Raw genomic sequence first — 20,169 nt, 5'->3', positions numbered from 1 at the left:
AGCCAAGCTCTGAGTCTCCTCTGAGAAGGTAGGTTTTCTATTTCTCTGACCATCCTAGTAGCCCTTCTCTGCACTTGTGCAGTTTGAATTCATCTTTCTTAAACATGGGAGACCAAAACTGGACACAGTATTCCAGATGAGGTCTCACCAGTGCCTTGTACAATGGTACTAAGACTTCCCTGTCAACTGAAAATACCTTGCCTGATGCAGCCTAGGATTGCACTAGCCAGTTGCAAGAACACAACCTTAATTTGAAACTCTGAAACCAAAACTACCACTGCTCCTACATGAGTATTTAAGAAAAGGAAGAAGATATGCGTTCTAGATTATATGCAAAAAGAACAGGAGTACTTGTGGCACCTTAGAGACTAACAAATTTATTTCAAATAAGTTTTTGGGGGCTACAGCTCACTTCTTCGGATGCATAGAATGGAACACACAGACAGGTTATATGGTATATATTTGTCACTCTTCTTACCTGGGCACCCAGATCATTGTAAAGAAATTTTAGCGCTGTGAGCTGTTCATCCATTCCTTTGGGATTGTCTGTTTGCTGTTTCTGTACAATTTGTCTTCCTGTCTTGATTACAGTCTCCACCTCAAGCTTCACTTCACTTAGAGTTTTATACAGTTTCTGAAACCAGAGAAAAATACATTTTAGCAACATTTTAGATTTTGTAGATAACTGTTCCCTGGGACTGTTAAGAACTTGGACATCACAATGCATATAAATGCTGTGTATCATCTTCTTTCAGTCAAATAGTAAGAACCAAAATGTTTGATCACAGATCAATTCTCAAATTTGAGATGATCCATTTTCTGCTTTATTATTAAACCTAATATTCATAAAATTTACTCAATTTCATAATTTACAGTATATCACCACCAAAAGAGTTGGCAGAGATTTCCCATGATCCATGCTCTTTTTTACATAAGGTATCAGAAATTAAGCTAAAATGAAGAGCCATGTAAACACTTGTCTCTAAATTGCATGTTGCCTCCAGAACATGAGCAATAGCCAGGGTGGGGAATTTTGATAAGTGTTGTACCACTTATATCCTGTAATTAACAATGCATTACCCTTATGACTACATATTTTCCACTCAAAAGTATTACAACTTTTATCCAAGCCTTTACCTAGTAACAGTTCTGTTTGTATACTGTGGCAAGTTATACTAGCATTTACTTTAATCGGGATACAGAACTAAGCAAAAAATCCTAAGCACGTCATTTTAGAGAAAGACAATGTTATATATGGGTTAAAAATAAAAATTTGGAAAAAATCCACCAATAAAAGTCATTACCATACACTTGTCCAAGTGACTCTGGATTACATCGGGGTCAGTATCCTTCACATCCAAAACATGGAGTTCTGCCTTTACACTATCCAGTACCCGTTTACAGTCCAACATACGCTGCTCAAAATTGGCTGGTTTCTGGAAAAGTTGATACTTTGTGGATACCTCCCGGAGTTTTCTCTGTTTATAAGAGCACCAAAAAGGATCATTTTATATTAATATCTGAGGTCTGAAACAATGTTTAAAGCTTCTCCCTTCAGATTCCATTTCATTTTTCTTTTATCATAATTAAACAATCCAATGCATGAGTATGCCATTTTCTGAGTACAATTTAACAACATTACATTATCCATCCTTAATTATCTTTCTTCTGCAGCACAATAGGCCTCAGACTCTACCACACATACATCCAAAGTAACCATTCCAATTAAAAGAAAAAAAATCCCTTCTGGCTCTGCGCATTCCAGTCTATGAAACTTAAGGAATTAACTTACCTGTTAACCCCTCCCCCTGGTACTTTCAGCTCCCCATTTAGACCATATAAATGCATCCATCATTTATTTTTAAAACCTGGTTGACTGCACCAAAGTGATTTGCAGGCAGACAAAAGTGGTTTACAACTGGAAGCTGACTAAGCCTAAATTCATGGCTGGGATTTCTTTACCTGCAGGGCATCCAGCTGAGTTCCACCACGAGGGGACCTGCATTCAGTGGAAGCTGCTGGCACTGACCGTGCATTTTTCTTGAGCTCCTCCAAGGTGGATTCATGAACTGTGATTTCTGCTTGAATTTTCTGCCAATATGTAAAAAAAAGGGGGGGATAAAGGATACAAAACCCTTAGGGTATGTCAGATATCAAACAGTAAATCCACTCTGAAGAAGTGCATCGTTAATATTATGACGTCTGTGCTGACTTTGATGCCTGCTTGCTAGGTTGAATACTATTATGGCCATTACAGCAGCTATTCTAATGCATCCTTCCCACACAAAAACAGAATATGCTACTCCAAGGAGCAATGTACCATCATCGTACATCAGAAAAATCTTATGCAGTGAAAAAGCTCTGCTGGTATACCTGGGCCTCCTGTGGCATCTGGAAGGCATCTATTCTATCAGTCAAGTATGAGGCCAACTGTCTATCCAACTCTGCTAAGTTTTCCTGCAAGACCTGCAGCATGTGGTCATTTTCCCGCATGGTCTGAAGCTGCTGTTCCAAGGCAATCTGCCTGCTCACTGCCTAAAGGGGAGAGAAGTATAAGGAGGAGTTGTTCTATACAAATATTTTTAAGCTTTGCCTCAGAATATGAAAAATAAATTCACACACAAAATAGTCATGAAAAGGAACTCTACACAGCACTGCCTTCTGAAACCTGGTGTGCGATTTATACCACTAAATTGATAATAAAACAAAAAAAGAGTAACACAGAAGGGAAACTCATGTTATGTCTGAGTTATTGAGAAAGTCTTCTTTTAATCATCTCAGTAAACAGAAGCAAAGTAGTTTCATACAGCTGTGTTTCATAAATTGGATAGTACAGGATGTGGGGGAGTTTGTAACATGCATCAAAAAACATTTCTCCTTGACTAGAATACAAACATATATTTCCTTTGTGAATAATAAACTCTCTTCCGAATTCTTTTTCCATCTGTTCAAGAACAAAAAGGGAATGTTACCTGTAGAATAACTCCTCACAAACGAATGGCAGTTCCCCTACCACCAGCATACATGCACACAAGAAACAAACACCTACCTAACTTCCAAGTGACCACACTAGAAAGTATCATCAATGCAGCTACCAGGAAAGAGGGTTATTTGGAAACCAATTACCAAAATGAAGAAAAAAAAAATTTAAGAATAATATTGACACAACTTTTTTTTAAAAAGCACATCCCCACACACCATTCCAAGATAGGGCAGCCAATTATCCAAATGCACTGGACTCAGACTTTACTTCTGTGTCCTCACCCTTCAAGTAGGAGCCTGGGTTACTGGGTTATGTGATTATGATGAGTAAATTTAATAACCTGAGATGCAGCTACCATGTCACTGCCCATTATATCTATATCACATATTTCAAGACTAGAAGGGACCATTGTGATCATCTAGTCTGATCACCTCTATAACACAGGCCTTTATAACACAGAGCTTCACCAACGTAATTCCTACACGCATATATTTTAGAAAAGCATCCAGTCTTGATTTAAAAATTGCCAGTGAAGAAGGATCTACCACAACACTCAAATTGTTCCAATAGTTAACTACCTTCATTGTTAAAAATTTACACCTTATCCAGTCTGAATCTATCTAGCTTCAAATTGGCTTGTGTTATACCTTTCTCTGCAAAACTGAAGAGTCAACATTATCAAACATTTGTTCCCCATGTATATACTTTTGGGTAACCAAGTCACCATTTAACCTTCTCTTTGATAAACAGATTGAGCTCCTTAAGTCTAATACTATAAGGCATGTTTTCTAACCCTTTAGTTATCCTCAAAGCTCTTCTCCAATTTACCAACATCATTTTTGAATTGTGGACACAAGAACTGAACACAGTATTCAAGCAGTGGTTACACTAGTGTAAAATACAGAGGTAAAATAACCTCTCTACTCCTACTCAAGAGTCACCTGTTTACGCATCCAAACACTGCATTAGTCCTTTTGGCCACATGACACAGAAGACAAGGAGGAGAAAAAGGAAGACTCAGACTTCAAGATCAGTCTGACCTCCTGCAATGGCTTCCTCACATACTTTATTTCAGTTTGACTTTGTTCTAATCATATTCAAGAATAAAAATGGCAATCATTCATGTTCTTTCAGTGTTAAGGAAAATGTGCACTGTAGTGCCAGAAGCATCTCTCTTTTGCTAGAATAAAGGATAGCGGAAGAGGAAAATTAATCTGGAGTACTGGGATGAATTCCATTTCAAAGAGCATTTTAAGTTTTGAGGATGAAATGTCTTCCATTTTGTCACAACTATTTGGAAAATTAGGTAAAAAAGATACTGTAGCTTTTCCAAATAATAATGAATTAATAGAAACAAATGATCGTGTATCTGAGTCTTATGGCGATTTTCTAAATCAAGTATTCCCGACTCCATTGTGAACACTTTTCTGTATTAGTGCCTTTCAGTCTTGTGTCCATGATTTGAATGGCCTAACCATAATATCATCAGCTTTTGTTCAAACCCATTTAAATGCACTAAGCTGACTGTGACACTAAAAGGCTTCCTCCCACCACGCCTCCAAATACTTACCAAGTGACTTAATTCTTCATAGCGGGCATTGAAAGCCTCCAATTTTTCACTGATGATGTCATCAAGAATCCCTCCATCAATCAACGTCTGACCAAGCTCCCGAATCTGGGTTCGATTATCAGCTGGATGACGCAGGACAGATTCCAGGGACTAAACAATGGAGAAAGACAACAACTGTTAGGATGCTGAATTTTGCTTTGTTTTTAGAATTCAAATTTTGGCTGTATGCACAGCACCTTTTATACTCCAAATGTCCTCTAACAGAATGAGTTAGGTACTGCTAGTGCAGTGACTGTAGAGGGCAAGTTCAACAATCATTTTTTTCAACAGATAAGTCACAGCACTTATTTTCTATTCACAACCATCCCAAAATGAAGGCTACTGGGAAGATTTAGCAATTCATAGGGGGCAGAAAATAACATGCAACTGTATCTCTAAATGATACAAAGTACAATACAATTACCAGGAAGGCTAAAGTTTATCTTTTCACTGGTTATCTTTACAATTATTTGTCCTGTAGATTTAAATAAATGATATATCCATTTGACATAGGAAATGAAAAGTTCAATATACATTTGTGTCTTCAACTGAGGTTTATTTAGACATTTCTTAACAGAGCTATATGAAAAGTCACCAACCCAATAGCATGACTAATACCTCAAGAGCTTCATTGACAGCATTCAATTTATCAGGCAGATTTTCTGTGCTTTGCACCCTTTCCTCCAAAGAGTTTAGCCAAGCAGTTTCTAGGTCCAGATACTGAAGCAGCTCAACCCAACAGGACCATACCTCCTAAAGGTAATAGAAAAACTGAAATTAGCCTGAAGAGCATATATTCAGATGCCTATAAGCATTCTAAGTGTGAACAGATTTGCCTACAATACTAGAACAATGAGCACTATTATTCATAAATACAATAAAATTCAAAACACACATTACAGGTTCTGTAAATTGGGTTCTGGAGTTGGATTTTTTTTTTAATTGGTTACTGGACACAAGAATTTAAAAAAAAATAAGTGTTTCATAATGTAAAGAATCTAGATATCTGCAAATCACATAATGCAACATATGAAATTTACCTGCAGAATTACTATGTACACTCAGATTATCACACCATACCACTCATCTTTCCTTTGTAAAAATGACCACATTTACTCCTATCCCACATGAAGCTATACTTACTTCAGTTTTATTATTAGAGTTACATGAAAAAGGATAAATAATAATGTTGCTCTGGAGATTCTTTTTGCCATTTTGGAAGCAGTGGTGATAGATAATAGAGCTGTGTGACAGCACTCCTTGGCTAGAGAAATGTTAATTGTAATACAATCTGTGGGGCTAGTTACTGGACAGAGTATGAAAGCAAAACTAGGTGGTTTTATGTGGATTCCAGTAAGAAGAAAAAAAGTGATAGCAAACTCTGTGTACACAAAGGATATTGGATTTAATGCTGAAACCTCACATTTTAAGTGTCCATCACCATCTTTTTCTTGTGCCTTTTTCCTGAGTTTTATTAATTTGAGAGCTATCAATCATACCTCTAAAGTGTGGCATTTCCCCCGGATCCGATTGCACAGTAGTTGGTAGTTCTCTAACACAATGTTAAGTTCAGATGTCAAGTGCTGACCACCAGATGGCACTTTTGCAGCTAACACCTTGATATTGTCTTTCAAAATCTTCACGCGCACTTCTTTCTGCAACACATCCTCTTTCGCTCTCTAGTCAAAAAGATGTATTACTTGATCAGTCTCTGCTTAACTCAGTGTTCCCCACTAGTAGTTAACATAAAACAAACCAAAACAATTTACTAATCTGATAACTAACCATTAAATATTATTCTAATTATAGGCTTAAAAGGCTCATCCTTATATTGCTATGCTTATGTATGAATGGACCAAATTCTGACTTGTACACATTTTGACTGAAGGCCGTGTGTTTGTGCATATTTTACATACACACACGGATGGTAAACAAATACATACAGAATGATCTACTGAGAGAGCAGGGAGTTTCCCAAGACATCTGAGCAGTGGAAGACTACGCACATATGCTGTTGATATGTGGATCTGAATCTTGGCTGGCAGAACTTAATTCCAACAGAATTTAGACCCCAAAAGACCTGTGGGCAATAAGGGATAGGAGAGAGAAGCACACAGTGAAGTCAGTGGAGATTCAGGTGGGAAAGGGATTGTTGGCCCAAGCTATCTTACATTACATCTTGTGCTGAAATTTACCACACTGCAATATTATGGCTCAAGACACCACATAATTCAAGCAGAGTAGCATGCTAAATATAAGTTAAGTGGCAGCAAATGGCAGGAGGGGAGCACACACATCAAGCCAAGGACTGAGGCAGTGTGGTCCATAAGAGAGTGACAACATAAAGTGACAGCCTCCTTACCAGAAAAGATATTATCCCTCTGGGTCAGAAAAGGTAAAGGTAGGTTAGAGACCTACCAAAAAACGCTGCCCTTGGGGTCCTTTTCTCATCTTTCTCTGTAGGCCCTCACCTCCCCAGTTTGGACTATAGGCACACGGTTCTATTCATGAATTCTTTTAGGATGGGATTTTCAAAAGCGTTTATCATTGGTTTAATTCTGCTCCCACTGAAGACAATGGATATTTTACTATCAATTTCAATGACAATGGAATTAGGCTTTTGAAAATCCTTGAAAAGATAGAGATTTCTTTTCCTTTCAAATATTCAGTTCAATCCCAATACTTAATAACTAACCAAATGCTTCTGTTTTTGATAAAGTGTATCTGATGAAACTATGGTTAACCATCTAGATTACTACAATGTCCTTATCACATTAAGTAGTATAGGGTATGAACCTGGACACAGACTGCACTCAGATTTCTCAGACATTTATTCTACTGAAAAGATGCGAGGAGGTCCTCTGGCCTGTGTTATTCAGGATGTCAGATTAGAAGATCATAATAGTCTCTTGTGGTCTTGACATCTATGAAAAACCCTTGCTGAAAACTGCTTCACGAAGACCCCTTGAGAAAAGCAATTTACAACTATGAATGTAGATTTGTCAGTATAGTAGAAAGTAAAAATAGACCCTATATTTAGTATTCCACTGGATAAGCTGGGTCTATAATTGTTTTGATCCAGACAAAAATGCTCGTCAGTTCTGTACCGCCACCAAAAAGATTCGATCATATAGCCATCTGTTGGCTCAATTATCTATATTCAACTAGAATAGATATTTTAAATTTGGGACTACTGGCCTGAAATTTGAAAAGAGCAGGGATAGGGCTGCTTTTAGAACTACTGAAGTCACAGATTTGTCTTGGTTCCAAAATACAAAGCACATTTGTTTCAATTTTTTTCGCCACATGGAGACACTATATTTATTCAAGGACATATGGGACTCTGACCCAATTGCTGTAAGCGGATGGATCAGTTTCTAGAATTGCTAATTTACTAAGTATACCACCACATTTTCTCTTTTTTCCCCCCTCAATTTTCAGCTCCTGCAATCAGTTTCTATTGTTCTCACTTTTCACATCTTTCCTTCTCCCCACCTCCACCCCCAACCCAATTTTCTACAGACACCAACCCTGCTTGTCGGTCAGGGTGGGCTGCCTTTTGTTATGGAACTCTTGCTGCTCTTTGCCCAATGAGAAAATCTGCTTATTTAGTCTGTGCTTTAAAAATTAAAATTCCATAAAGTGTAGTTGAAGAATAGCACTAATTTTATCATGAGCAGGACTCCCTTCCATGTAAGTAATCATCATATAAAACTTAAGGTAAACCCCCAGACAAAAAGTGTTAAGTGTTGTGTTTTATTTGTTTGTGCGTATCCAGGTCTTTGTAATGATCTAGTATTTCTGACCTTCATTTCCTCTACAGCATTCTCTAGTTCTTCTGGAGATTTGTACTCAAAATCTCTCTCCAAGTACTCCTCTTCAGCCTGCGTCATCCATTCTTGCATCTCTGCCAAATCCTTCTTCAAGTTTACAGTTTTTTCTTGACTTTCAGACAATCGATTTTTCTGACTAACAATCTAGAAACGCCAACAAGAACAGTTAAGGTGGTTTCACTATTTGAAGTTGTTCACATCATTTGAAAAGCATTTTAATATAGACTCAAAGTCAAATGCAACTAATTAATTGCCCTCAACCAAAACATTTTTACAGTTCTCTTTTTAGATAAAAAGATTCAGAAATTCAAAACTAATCATTAGAACTATTTTAAGCAGATCAAGCCACCTGCTTCCATGGAGGAAGACCAAGATCTGGAGGGGACAAAAGGTATCTTTCCTCTCTGAGTATAGGTTGGTGACACTCCCTGAGATACTAGAGCAGGAGGAGGCAACCTATGGCACGTGTGCCAAAGGTGTCACGCAAGCTGATTTTCAGTGGCACTCACACGCCCAGGTCCTGGCCTCCGGTCCAGGGGGCTCTGTATTTTAATTTAATTTTAAATGAAGCTTCTTAAACATTTTTAAAACCTTATTTACGTTACATACAACAATAGTTTAGTTATATATTATAGACTTATAGAAAGAGACCTTCTAAAAACTTTAAAATGTATTATTGGCACGCAAAACCTTAAATCAGAGTGAATAAATGAAGACTCAGCACGCCACTTCTGAAAGGTTGCCGACCCCTGTACTAGAGAGTATCAAGTGCCCTTCGGTATCATTTATTAATACTTAAACACTAAAAAGATAAGTATCAGAGGGGTAGCCATGTTAGTCTGGATCTGTAAGAAGCGACAAAGAGTCCTGTGGCACCTTATAGACTAACAGACGTATTGGAGCATAAGCTTTCGTGGGTGAATAAGTACGTAGTCACTTAAGAACTTCACAGGTGTCCCTATGTTGCTCACCATAGCCACTCAAAACACAGATTCTCCTACTCCAAAAGTACATGTCCCTGCCACTTTAGTTAAAGGAAAAGTCACTAGAAACAAGCAGTACAGGGCGTATGGCACATGGATGTGTAGTTCTTTTTCTATCCAGGAGAAGTACAAACACACATTCTGATTAATGCGTAGACCAAACACTGGAGAGGGAGGGTCAGAACTGGAAAACTAACAGGGGAAAAAATTGTTTTCGGGAAGGTTTTGAAGGATGGGTCAAAAATTGGGTGGCACACAGTGTCACAGGCAACTTGAGAAAAGGCCTACAACTGCCTGTTAGGGAAAGAGAAGAAGATGAGCAACAGGCAAGTTGACTTGGTAAATCAGATAATCTTTAAACTACAAACAATTAAAAAATGAACAGGAAAAAGACCTAAAGCAACAATACCCATTAGATGTGGGAATAATGCATTTGAACTTTTAGTGCATTTGTCAGAGGATTTACTGGGCCATGGTTGAGCTTTCAGCCATTTTAACAGTGAAATATATAAGGTGTACTGTAATTTAGAACACAGAAGCTTTGTTTTAGGAAACAAAAACATTATTTTTACCAGCAGTGAGGAATTACCAGTCACTCCATTAGGGGGACATTATAACACAAAAAAATGCTACTATTTTCCTTTTAGGATAAAATTTTAAATTTGGGCTTGTCAATCTCAAACCTCTTCCCTTTTGTAAGCCACTTTCCAGACATGCCTGAGATAACACTTCCTAATATGGTTTTCCACTCAATACAGTTGAGCGCCAATGGACCAGTTTGAACAATGCACTAAACTAAAATCAACCAAAATTTAAATTAACTGGATCTTTGATCATTTATTGTAAAATGAAATACTGATTTGACAAAGTACAATATTAAAACTATATTTCCTGTGACAGAGTGCTGGGAATCAGCAACTTAACCAGCAGTCTGGTCACTATTTAGCCAGTTAGGCCCTGGACAGGGCCTGATTAAGAAAAGGAGTTTTCATTATTAGTTCAGATTGGGGTTGTGAAGCTAATGAGCCCATTAACAAGGAGACTGCATAAAAGAACACAGGAAGGAAATGCAGGTGACAGAAGGAAACAGACAGGCAAAACTAGAAGGACCTGACAAAAGACAGTTCTCTGGGAGGAGAAACTTCACACACACACACACACACACACACACACACACGCTTTGAAACGAGTAGTAGTAAAGCTACATAATATTGTAAACATTGTGACTGCACTAGTATGTAAAAGCTGGTGGAGTGACACACTGTAAATAAACTACATGGTGGTATCTACAGAAAGGAAGGTCTCTGTGCAGTCTGTGCAAAACAAAAAGAGGGCAAGAGCAATGGGACCCTGTCACATACCTGTTTCTTCCATTTATTCTCATTAAAAAGGATCTCAATATATTACTTTTAAAATGTAAACTAAGGGTCATCTATCTCCCAGAGCCACAAATGCAACTCCAAATGAAGTCAATAGGAGGGTGTTCTATTGTCAGAAGTCTTAGAGCATGTGTGCTGCAGGCTGTTCTGCTCAATAGAACCAAAAAGGCACATCACAAGATGTAAAAATGTGACTTAAACATACTTAATAAATAAAACACATGCGCTGGTAAAAGAACTATTCTTGATCAGTCATCTTTTCTTTTGATTTACCGTTGTATCAACAACTTTTTGAAATTATAAACATTTAAAAATTAGAAAGACATACCACCTCAAAAAGTACAGTGCCAAAGTAAAGCATTAATTCCTTGAACAAGCCCATCATACCATTTTTTCCTAGCAGGCTACAATATCTTAAAACTACAAATTTCCTTTATAAACAGATTTTATAAATGGGATATTATATCTAAAGGCTTGACTATTCTATTGTTACACTACTACCCGTCTAGCCCATTAACACCATAGAGTGAAAAAGGAATTAACTATTACAGTACCAGATAAGATAAAACAAGTAAGTAGTAATGCTATCAGTTACTGACCTGTTTGCTCAGTTTCTCCCATTGTGCCTGGCAGTCTAATAGCCTAGATTTTATCCAAGTATCAACTCCTACAACAGGCTGGATTCTTAAAGTGGACTCTACTTCTTTCATCTCTTTCAAAGACACCTCAGTCTTTTCCATTTCATTAACAAACATCTAAACATGTATCAGAGAAAGAACATGTTAATCTCTATTATGGGAGTACACTAATTATGCATTCATTTTTGTAAGACATCTGTATGATATGCATTCTTGTCACTTTAAATTTTCCCAAATACATTTGTATTAAAGGCAATGAGACACCAAGATCAATATAAATCCTATCCATATATCAGTCAGCAGAGTGTGTACCAAATCATTGTACCTAAGGCATAATAGACACAACATAACTATAGCCCACCTGACTCAATCATGACATCATTCAAATAAATATTCCAAAAATGCCAACTGCCTGTATCATCCCCTTGGAATGCCATGGGTTTGAAGAGGATGCACAAGTGTTTTGGACATTTCCAAATTTCCAGCAAGCAGGGAAAGTCAAACAAACTAACTGACTACATATCAGGGTTTATTCACATGCTCTCAGCCAAAATTCATAACCATTGAGGGATAACACTACATACAAGCCATTGGTTGGGAAGAAAGGTTGAGTGATTTCCGAACTGGGGAGTTGGGAGATTTGAATGTGATTCTTGACTCTGAGCGGGACTTCCTTTATTACCAAGGAAAGTCACTTTTTCCTCTGCCCCAGTTCCCTCATCCATAAAATGTAGGAAACACTTACCCATCTATCATGGCAGTTGTGAAGCTAAATTATACTAGAAATTTGTAAGCATGCTAGGAGATTTGGAAGAAGCTCTCTGAAGTGTAATGTATTATTAGGGTCAAATGGATTGAAGGGCTAATTGAAAAATACTACCTGGACAAAAAAAGATGAAGACAAAGGGAAAGAATTTTTTTGGCATGCTTTACTGTATGTGTCACACACACTATTTAATAATAGCAACAAAATAATAAAGATGAGAAAAACCACTATTGCAGAAGATTCCTTATATCAGCAGAACTCACTGTGCATTGGTCAAGCTGTCTTTGAAGCCCTTCAGAATCTCCTTGGATAGCCTGTTCTTTCATTAAGAAGTCCTTCACACCATCCATCCACTTCTGAATGATTTTTGAATCAGCCTGAATTGAACACAGTAACTCCATGATGAACAGCCAATAACTACAGCATTTCAACAACTATCAGCAACAAGGGAGGGCAATTTTAAGAGCTGCTAGCATGGCTTCAATTTCTGTTCTGTTTGAGAGATTTGTTTCCAACCCTCAGACTCGTATGAATGATTGTAAAGTATTACATGCACGTAACAGAACTTCTAAATACAGGCTGCACTCGTCCTGGCCACTAAACAGGTGCATGGAGAGGGGAGTGAGTATAGGGTTAAGGAGTTTCTGCCCTCACCCTACTGTAAAGGCCTCTTTGAAGACCAGGCACAACTATAGGCCACTTTTTAGACAGGAGTGCAGGGACTGCCCCCACCATATTCCCCAGGAATGCACTATGCCCAAGGAGGTGGAGACACGAATCTTTTCCCTCCCCATTGCACTGCACTGACACAGGTAGGAAGGGTGCACACTGTATCTCTTTAAAAGGTGCAGTAGCACGGATGCTCCTCCTCCATGCCTGCTGGGGACCACTGGGAGGCATTTTGCCTTTCTGAGAAACACAGATGTGCAGAAAATGCCATACTTGATCACAACAATGATGCACTAAATCTAATAGCCTGACAGTGGCCATTACCAGATATGGGGAAGTCTCTCAACTCTTATCAGTTAGCTTATGCCCTGAAGAATGGAGATTTGTATCCCTTCTAACAAAAAAAGTTTTATCCTGTCTAATGTAATTGTGGATGTGTAATATCGTTATTTAAGCCTAATATTTTAAAACCCCTGCTATACTCTCTGCTTCGATTATATTTGGGATAAAGAGGTCCTTGGGTTAGCTACACTTTGCAGGAAAAAAGTATTCATTTTCTCATTCTTCAATTTATTGTCCTTCAGTTTCACTTTATGCTGACGCAACCATCCCAATACAGAGCCGTGCCTTAAAAGCTACAATTGAGCCTTATAAAGTATATATTCCATACTGCATTCCAAAGCTGAAGAAACATATACCTTACTTCATTGGAACCGTGTAACAATAATACTTTCAGGAGCCAAATATTACACTGCCAATTTCTAAAAAAATCTCTGCATTGGAAGCCCATTAAAACGCTGCAGTACTTATTTTTGTCCCAAACCCACTATTGGAAAGATTTATGATTATATACTGTACATTTTTTTGTTCCTCCTCCAGCTTTTGTAATTTTCTGCAGCTGATTTGAAAACTGATTTCACAAACGAGTCTAAACAGACCACAGTGAAACAACAGTTCAGTGTGAAATATGTATTCATTAAGACTAAGACTTAACAATTTACTTAAGCATGTGCTTAACTTTAAGCACATAACTAGTCAAACCAAATGCAATGGGATTATTCACATGCTTTAGAGTTAGGTATGTGCTCAAGTACCTTGCTTTCGGATGTTCCTATTAAAAAAAAACCAGAACATTAAGACTGTTGGCAATGGTGTTGTAGACATGTTGGTCCCGGAATAGAGAGATACAGTAGGTGAGATAGTATCTTTGACTGGACCAGCTCCTGTCAGTGAGAGAGCCAGTCTTTTGAGCTTAAGTAGAGCTTTTCTTCAGGTCTTGGAGATGTAGCTGTGATGCCGAGTACCGCTCTGACACCTGACAGGGAGCTCTGCGTGGGCTCTAAGGCTTGTGTTTCACCAACAGGAGTTGGTCCAATAGGAGATATTACTTCACCTACCCTTGTGTCTGAGACAGTTGAGATGAAATGTAAGTAAGATGAAACCCCATGCTCTGGGTCCCTAAACCTCTGACTGCCAGATGCTGCAACTGGATGACAGGGGATGGATCACTTGATAATTGCCCTGTTCTGTTCATTCCCTCTGAAGCATCTGGCACTGACCACTGTTGGACGACAGGATACTGAGCTAGATGGACCATTGGTCTGACCCAGTATGGGTCTTATGTTCTAGGTTTAGTGAAGTAAATACTTACACATCATGCAGAGAGAGAGAGAGAGAGAATGAGAATGAGTCAGTCAAATGCATTAAGGCGGGGGGGGGTGTTTTTTTTTTAATTATACTCTAAATTTGGGATGAGCTCAATAATAGGACAATTTCCCAATTTCATCCCAACTGGAAACAAAGATTACATGTACTGAGTATCAACATGAGTCCCTATAAAAAGCATATGCAATATTTCTTTGCAGTAGGTTAAAGAAAAATGAAAACAAGAGTATGCAAACAAGAGAACCAAATATTACAATATGGTGGAGGTATGATAATCTAGAAAAGAATTTGAGGAGGGGAGATACTTATCAGCATTCCTTTTAAAACAACTCATGTGACAAAGACATATAATACAACATATATTAAAACTCGGGGCCAGATCATATCACTTATGTTCTCACATGTAGGGTGGTCCTCTCAATGCAGATATGAAGCATTTTGCACAAAATGGGAGCTCACACACTTATTTGGCACTGCCCCCACCCCTGCTGAGGGCCCCTCTGCTGTCCACTTTCCATGTGGAGAAAAGGAGTGGAGATGGTGAAGGCCGGGGGACATATATGGTAAGACCCTTAGAAGCCCCTTCAGAACTCTACCTAAAAAAATAGGACAAACTTGTCTGTATTCTTTCTCCCCGGTTAGTCCCTGCAAGGAGGAACCCAGGGGCAGCTGCAACCACAGAACAGGAGAGATCCCTGGCCATTCTGTTCCATTACTAGCTGTGTTGCCTGGGAGATATAAGAGGCCAGAGCCATTGCAGAAAGCTGAGGGAGATGTGTCAGATTTTGGTGCCTTCATGACAGCGAGGCAAACCCTGCCATCCATGGACAAGATGCTGAGGAGGAATCCTTCTGGATATTTCTACACAACACTCCTTCCCACAGCTATCAATCCAGAGGCTGTGCGAGTGTGATGGTCTCTTTAGAGTGGGATCATTTGCCCAACAGTATTTTCCACAATATTTTCCACTAAAATTTGTAAAGCTGTGCACCATTTAACAAAACTGAATAAAATGAATATGTTTCCTCTCATTTCCCAAAATGAAATCTAAAAACACATTTTAGTCCATGTGCCACTGATGACACACAGAATTCGCTTCCCACAATTAAGGGGAAATTCCATGGTCTCTTGTATCACAGTCCAGTGGACAGGGCACTGGACTGGGAGTCAGGATTTCTATAAGTGGCTCTGCCACTGACCTGCTGTAGGATTTTTGATAAATCACTTCGCTCTCTTTGTCTCTGTTGCCTAAATGTAAAATGGGGATAATGATATTTGGCAGGTGTAGATCTCAGAACTAAGTGTTCATATTACTGGAAAATGTACATTTAAAAACATGAGAAAATTGATTAAAAACAAAACAAAAATCCTTACGTAAATGCAAACTAACTTCCTATGTGCGATCACATCTTCATCAGGGATCTTGCTTCAACTCATGTTGCTTCCCATGTCTCTTGTCTACCCACTCATCTATCTGTTTTACTAAGTTTGGGTATGGCTGTAAAATATAATCAACCCATCCAGTTTGGTATCATGTCTCCAACAGTAGCCAGCAGCTGCTGAGTGGTATAGAATAGCTATGCAAATACAACTAGTTTATAGATTAAATCCTCCCTCCCCCTGCAATGCAAACTTCACTCTGATCTGCTGAGTCCTAACCATGAAGTTTTTGTTTCAATCTTCATCTTCAAACTATGATGGTTTTACAGCATCCCGGGATATCACCACCAATGTATGTACTAACAAAGCTCCTCAAAGGAAATAGGAAGCTACAAATATGCAGCTTTATGTAGGTTTTTCATTTATTGATAGCTTACAAAGTATTCAGGAAATGCTAGGAAAAACTATCGGAAAAAATTTCAATATATTAAAAAACACCCACATTTAAGCCCTTTGAAGTACGTCTCCTCAGGCACCACCACTGCAAATTTCAGAATACTTCAGTACGGTCTCCTCCTGCGGTTTTCTTAAGCTTTTCCCCTCCACTAAAACTATGTACTGGTATCTAGTTCCCCGCTGGGGGAAAAATTCTGTTCTTAGATCGGCACAGTAGAACTCAACTTCAGCATTCTGTTCTCCCTATGCCTCCGGAACACCTATTGACATCAGTGGAATATCAGTAGCCTTGACATCAATGGGTGACCCAAACACACAGGGAAAGCAGTACACTAACATTGAGTACTACTGTGAAGATCAGAAAGGAGAATTTTGCCTTCAGCTTGTAGCTGCATCACATCCCTGAGATAATTCTGATACAATAACTGAGTACACTACCTTGTTCTCTTGCTCTCATGTATATGCAAAAGGGAACATTTCCATTTTCAGTGCCCAATCCTGCACAGGATAAGCATGTTTAAGTGGGTGAAAACGGAGATTATTCAAATGACTGCAGTAAATGCTGAATTTGATGTGCAACTAGTTACAAGAAAGATATTGCAATGACAAGAAATTAGAGAGTTCTGAAAAGAACTGCAAAACTGAATGAGGAGCTGAGGCAATATTTAAAAAGTTACGGATATATAGCTAAGCAAACTGAGAACTAAGAGGGAACCATTGTAAGTCTATTAGTATTTGGACGATGTGAACACATGGAAGAAGAGGAGTTATTTAGCATGATGAAGGGCAATACAACTAGGAAGAATGGGGTGAGATTAAGAAAGGACAACTGTAGGCTTAACATCAAGCTAAACCTCTTAAAAGAATAATCACCAAAGATTTTGGCTGAAATTCCATTACTTGGCATGTTTAAAACTAGCCATACTATTAACAGCCTCAACTTAGACAAACGTAGGTCTCCACTTGACAAGTTCTTAGTACCAGGGTTGGCCACCACCCAAGCACCCCCTTGTGCCCAGATGTGCCTCTGCAGTACTCCGCTCCTGTAGTCTCCTTCACCTGGGTCCTCAAAAATCAAGACAGTGCAAAAGAAATTAAAACATTCCTAGCCTGAGGTCCATTTTATTCAGTCCTCAGGTATACAAGGGCCCTCCAGGCCCCAACCCCAGTTTAGCATCTCTCTCCCCTCCATTACAGGGCTAACTCCTTTTTCCCAGAGCTGGGCACAGTTCAATGTCTCAGCAAGAGTCAAATCTCTCTCGCTACTGCAAGTTAGCTCCTCTGACTTGTGTTTCCTGAGCATTCCCCAGCTAACTGCAGCCACTTGCTGCCATTTATAGGGAATTTCCTGATCCCACTATGATGAAGCTCAATCTGTAATCAGCGCTGACTTAGCCAGAGGCTCAGCAGTCCCTGGAACGAAACACCCTGTTACATCCTTGTCCAGATCAAAATTTCTTTTTAAGCTTGTATATGTTCTCCAAGTAAAATGTACATTCTACCCCCTGCCCCCACCCCAAAAGTAGTGGAATCAGAAGAGGAAAACTAAAACACCCCCACACACACTGGTTTCCCCTCTCCCCTTCCTCTGAATCTTATGCCCCCAAAAAATGAGGTTCAATAAGAAAATTTGCATGTATGTGGACTGTAAAAAACATATATTCTTCAAATGGAAGAGAATATAGAGATAATTCAATGTATTCAAAGATGTTTAATGCATATAAAAAAATCTCCAGATAAGGCAGATTCTTGAAGTGGAAATATAATTCAGACAGCAGTTCAATTTGAGCATCTCCCTTGTCAGCAATTTCTAGCTGCAAAACAGGGGTAAAGGAAACTTTATATTCAGAATCTAGAACTACCATAAATGGTCTAATGAGGGATAGATGAGTAGATCTCCCAGACACACATTTTTTACTTTCTAGATTTTAAAATAAAAAAGGAAGAGGAAGCCCAGATCTGAAATGTATTCAAAATGTCTGCTTAAGCACTACACTAATCACATTAGACACATCAATGACTTCATATTAACAGACAGACTGGTTTTTAATCTGCTCTGATTGGCACACACTCTCCACTTCATAATTACAAATGATGGTTAGTACCATATTTTTTGAGCTACATTTTGAAATCAAGTTATAATGCACTGAATTTGCACGTTTTTGCCTCCCCCATAAAGATAGCACAAATTAATAAACTGAGACTGGGATGGCAACCCAGAAGTTAATTTAAATCCCTTTTACACAATGAATCTGTGTGACACAGAGCAAGTAATCCTCCCATTCTAAAGTGAGGATATTTCCTTTCCTGCCTCAGAGGGCTGTTGGTGAGGATTGTTTGTATAACATTTTTAAAAAGGATGAAGCACCATATACTGTAAATGCTAATTATTCTTAATAACCATTACCCACCCTCCTGACATTTCAAAGACTAGTTTTTGGAACTGGAAAACCATTCCTGTATATCACCCTCCTTTTTCCCTTACTCTTTGAAGGCACTGTGCCAATCCAGTATTACACTTAATACAAACTCAACTTCAAGGGACTCAGGTTCAGGACCAGAAATGTGATTCTTACTTTTCAGACGCAGAAAATCAAAGCATTTAGAGCTGTATCCTGTAAGGTGCTTAACATCCCTGAGAGGTGCTGAATGCTCTCAGCTTCCACTGACATCAATGAGAGTTGAGGGCACTCAGCACCTAGCAGTAGTAAATTCCTAATGATACACTTGACCCTTGCCATTCCAGGAACAGAATGTAAAGGAGGAATTTTTTTTTTTTAAGTAAAAACAATTCTATCAGATGATCAAAAAGTATATCAGAGGTTTTAAAATGGAGAGACTCATGACAACACTACAGTATACTTCAGCATTCCCTGTAATAAGATTTTTATATTCTACTTAAATCTGTGGCCAATACATATTTAATGTCAAAGTCAAAAATCAGCTGGATTCATGCTTGCACAGGGAGAAGAAAACGGACTCTTAATGGATATAAACCCAAATATTTTTCACTTTACCTCAAATATTCTCAGTTTAGAGACAATTTCCTCCAGTAGGTGAACATCTTTAGACAACTTGTCCCATTGCTCATGTATACACTTGAACTCTTGCTTGTAGATCTTTGCTATATCAGAGGAAGCAGGTTTTTCCAAAGCTTTTGTTTCTGCAGCAAGTTTATCTATTGTGGGTTTCTGATCTTCTATTGTTTCACAAACAGTCTGCAGGGAGAAAACAGAAAAAAAAATGTACATATGGGTAAGTACTTTTAGGGTTACCATATTTCAAGTTCCCAAATAGAGGACACTGCCAGAAGGGGAGCGTTGTGGGGGGAAGAGGGGTACAGCAGCTGCCACGCTCTGGCCACCCAGCTCTGAAGGCAGCACCATTGCCAGCAGCAGTGGCAGAAGAGTGGCAGTACCAAATCACGGACACTTGGTCATATTTCAAAAATCGGCCCAGATGAAGACTGGAAAACCAAAAAATGTCATTTCCAGGAAAACCCAGACATATGGTAACTCTAAATACTGTGGTATACACAGTATGTGCACACATGCAAATAGTCTACATTAAGACATTTGAATCAAAAGAGACAGAAAATGGAGCTAAACTCTCCCTTCATCCTCAGTGTTCCATAAATTTTGCATATATCACATAAATCAAAGTATGTTACAGTAAGCACAATGGAAGCAATGGCTACCTTGGCTCTTAGTGCTGCTATACTAGCTGTAATATAGGAAGATTATAGTAATAACAATAGGCATCTTGCATTTTTAAAGTTCTAAAGAATCACAGGGATAGGCCAAATACC

General features: G+C 38.6%; 1 protein-coding gene across 2 annotated transcripts in view; it reads right to left on the bottom strand.

The window, feature by feature from the left end:
- The window catches only part of UTRN (utrophin), a 577,733-nt gene that overhangs the window by 387,045 nt on the left and 170,519 nt on the right, over positions 1-20,169 (bottom strand). For both annotated transcript variants that reach the window (XM_045009515.1, XM_045009516.1), the window contains exons 23-33: positions 19,379-19,579; positions 12,455-12,568; positions 11,387-11,542; positions 8,399-8,569; positions 6,092-6,271; positions 5,211-5,345; positions 4,554-4,703; positions 2,374-2,535; positions 1,963-2,091; positions 1,305-1,478; positions 479-634 (exon numbers count right to left, since the gene is read on the bottom strand). In XM_045009515.1, coding sequence (XP_044865450.1) covers positions 479-634; positions 1,305-1,478; positions 1,963-2,091; positions 2,374-2,535; positions 4,554-4,703; positions 5,211-5,345; positions 6,092-6,271; positions 8,399-8,569; positions 11,387-11,542; positions 12,455-12,568; positions 19,379-19,579 — 1,728 coding nt within the window. The remainder of the gene's footprint in view (positions 1-478; positions 635-1,304; positions 1,479-1,962; positions 2,092-2,373; positions 2,536-4,553; positions 4,704-5,210; positions 5,346-6,091; positions 6,272-8,398; positions 8,570-11,386; positions 11,543-12,454; positions 12,569-19,378; positions 19,580-20,169) is intronic.

Source organism: Mauremys mutica, chromosome 3, assembly GCF_020497125.1.
Source record: "Mauremys mutica isolate MM-2020 ecotype Southern chromosome 3, ASM2049712v1, whole genome shotgun sequence".
In the NCBI taxonomy this organism is placed as follows: Eukaryota; Metazoa; Chordata; order Testudines; family Geoemydidae; genus Mauremys; species Mauremys mutica.
Note: the sequence above shows the minus strand (reverse complement) of the source record. Positions and strands in the feature narration are given on the sequence as shown.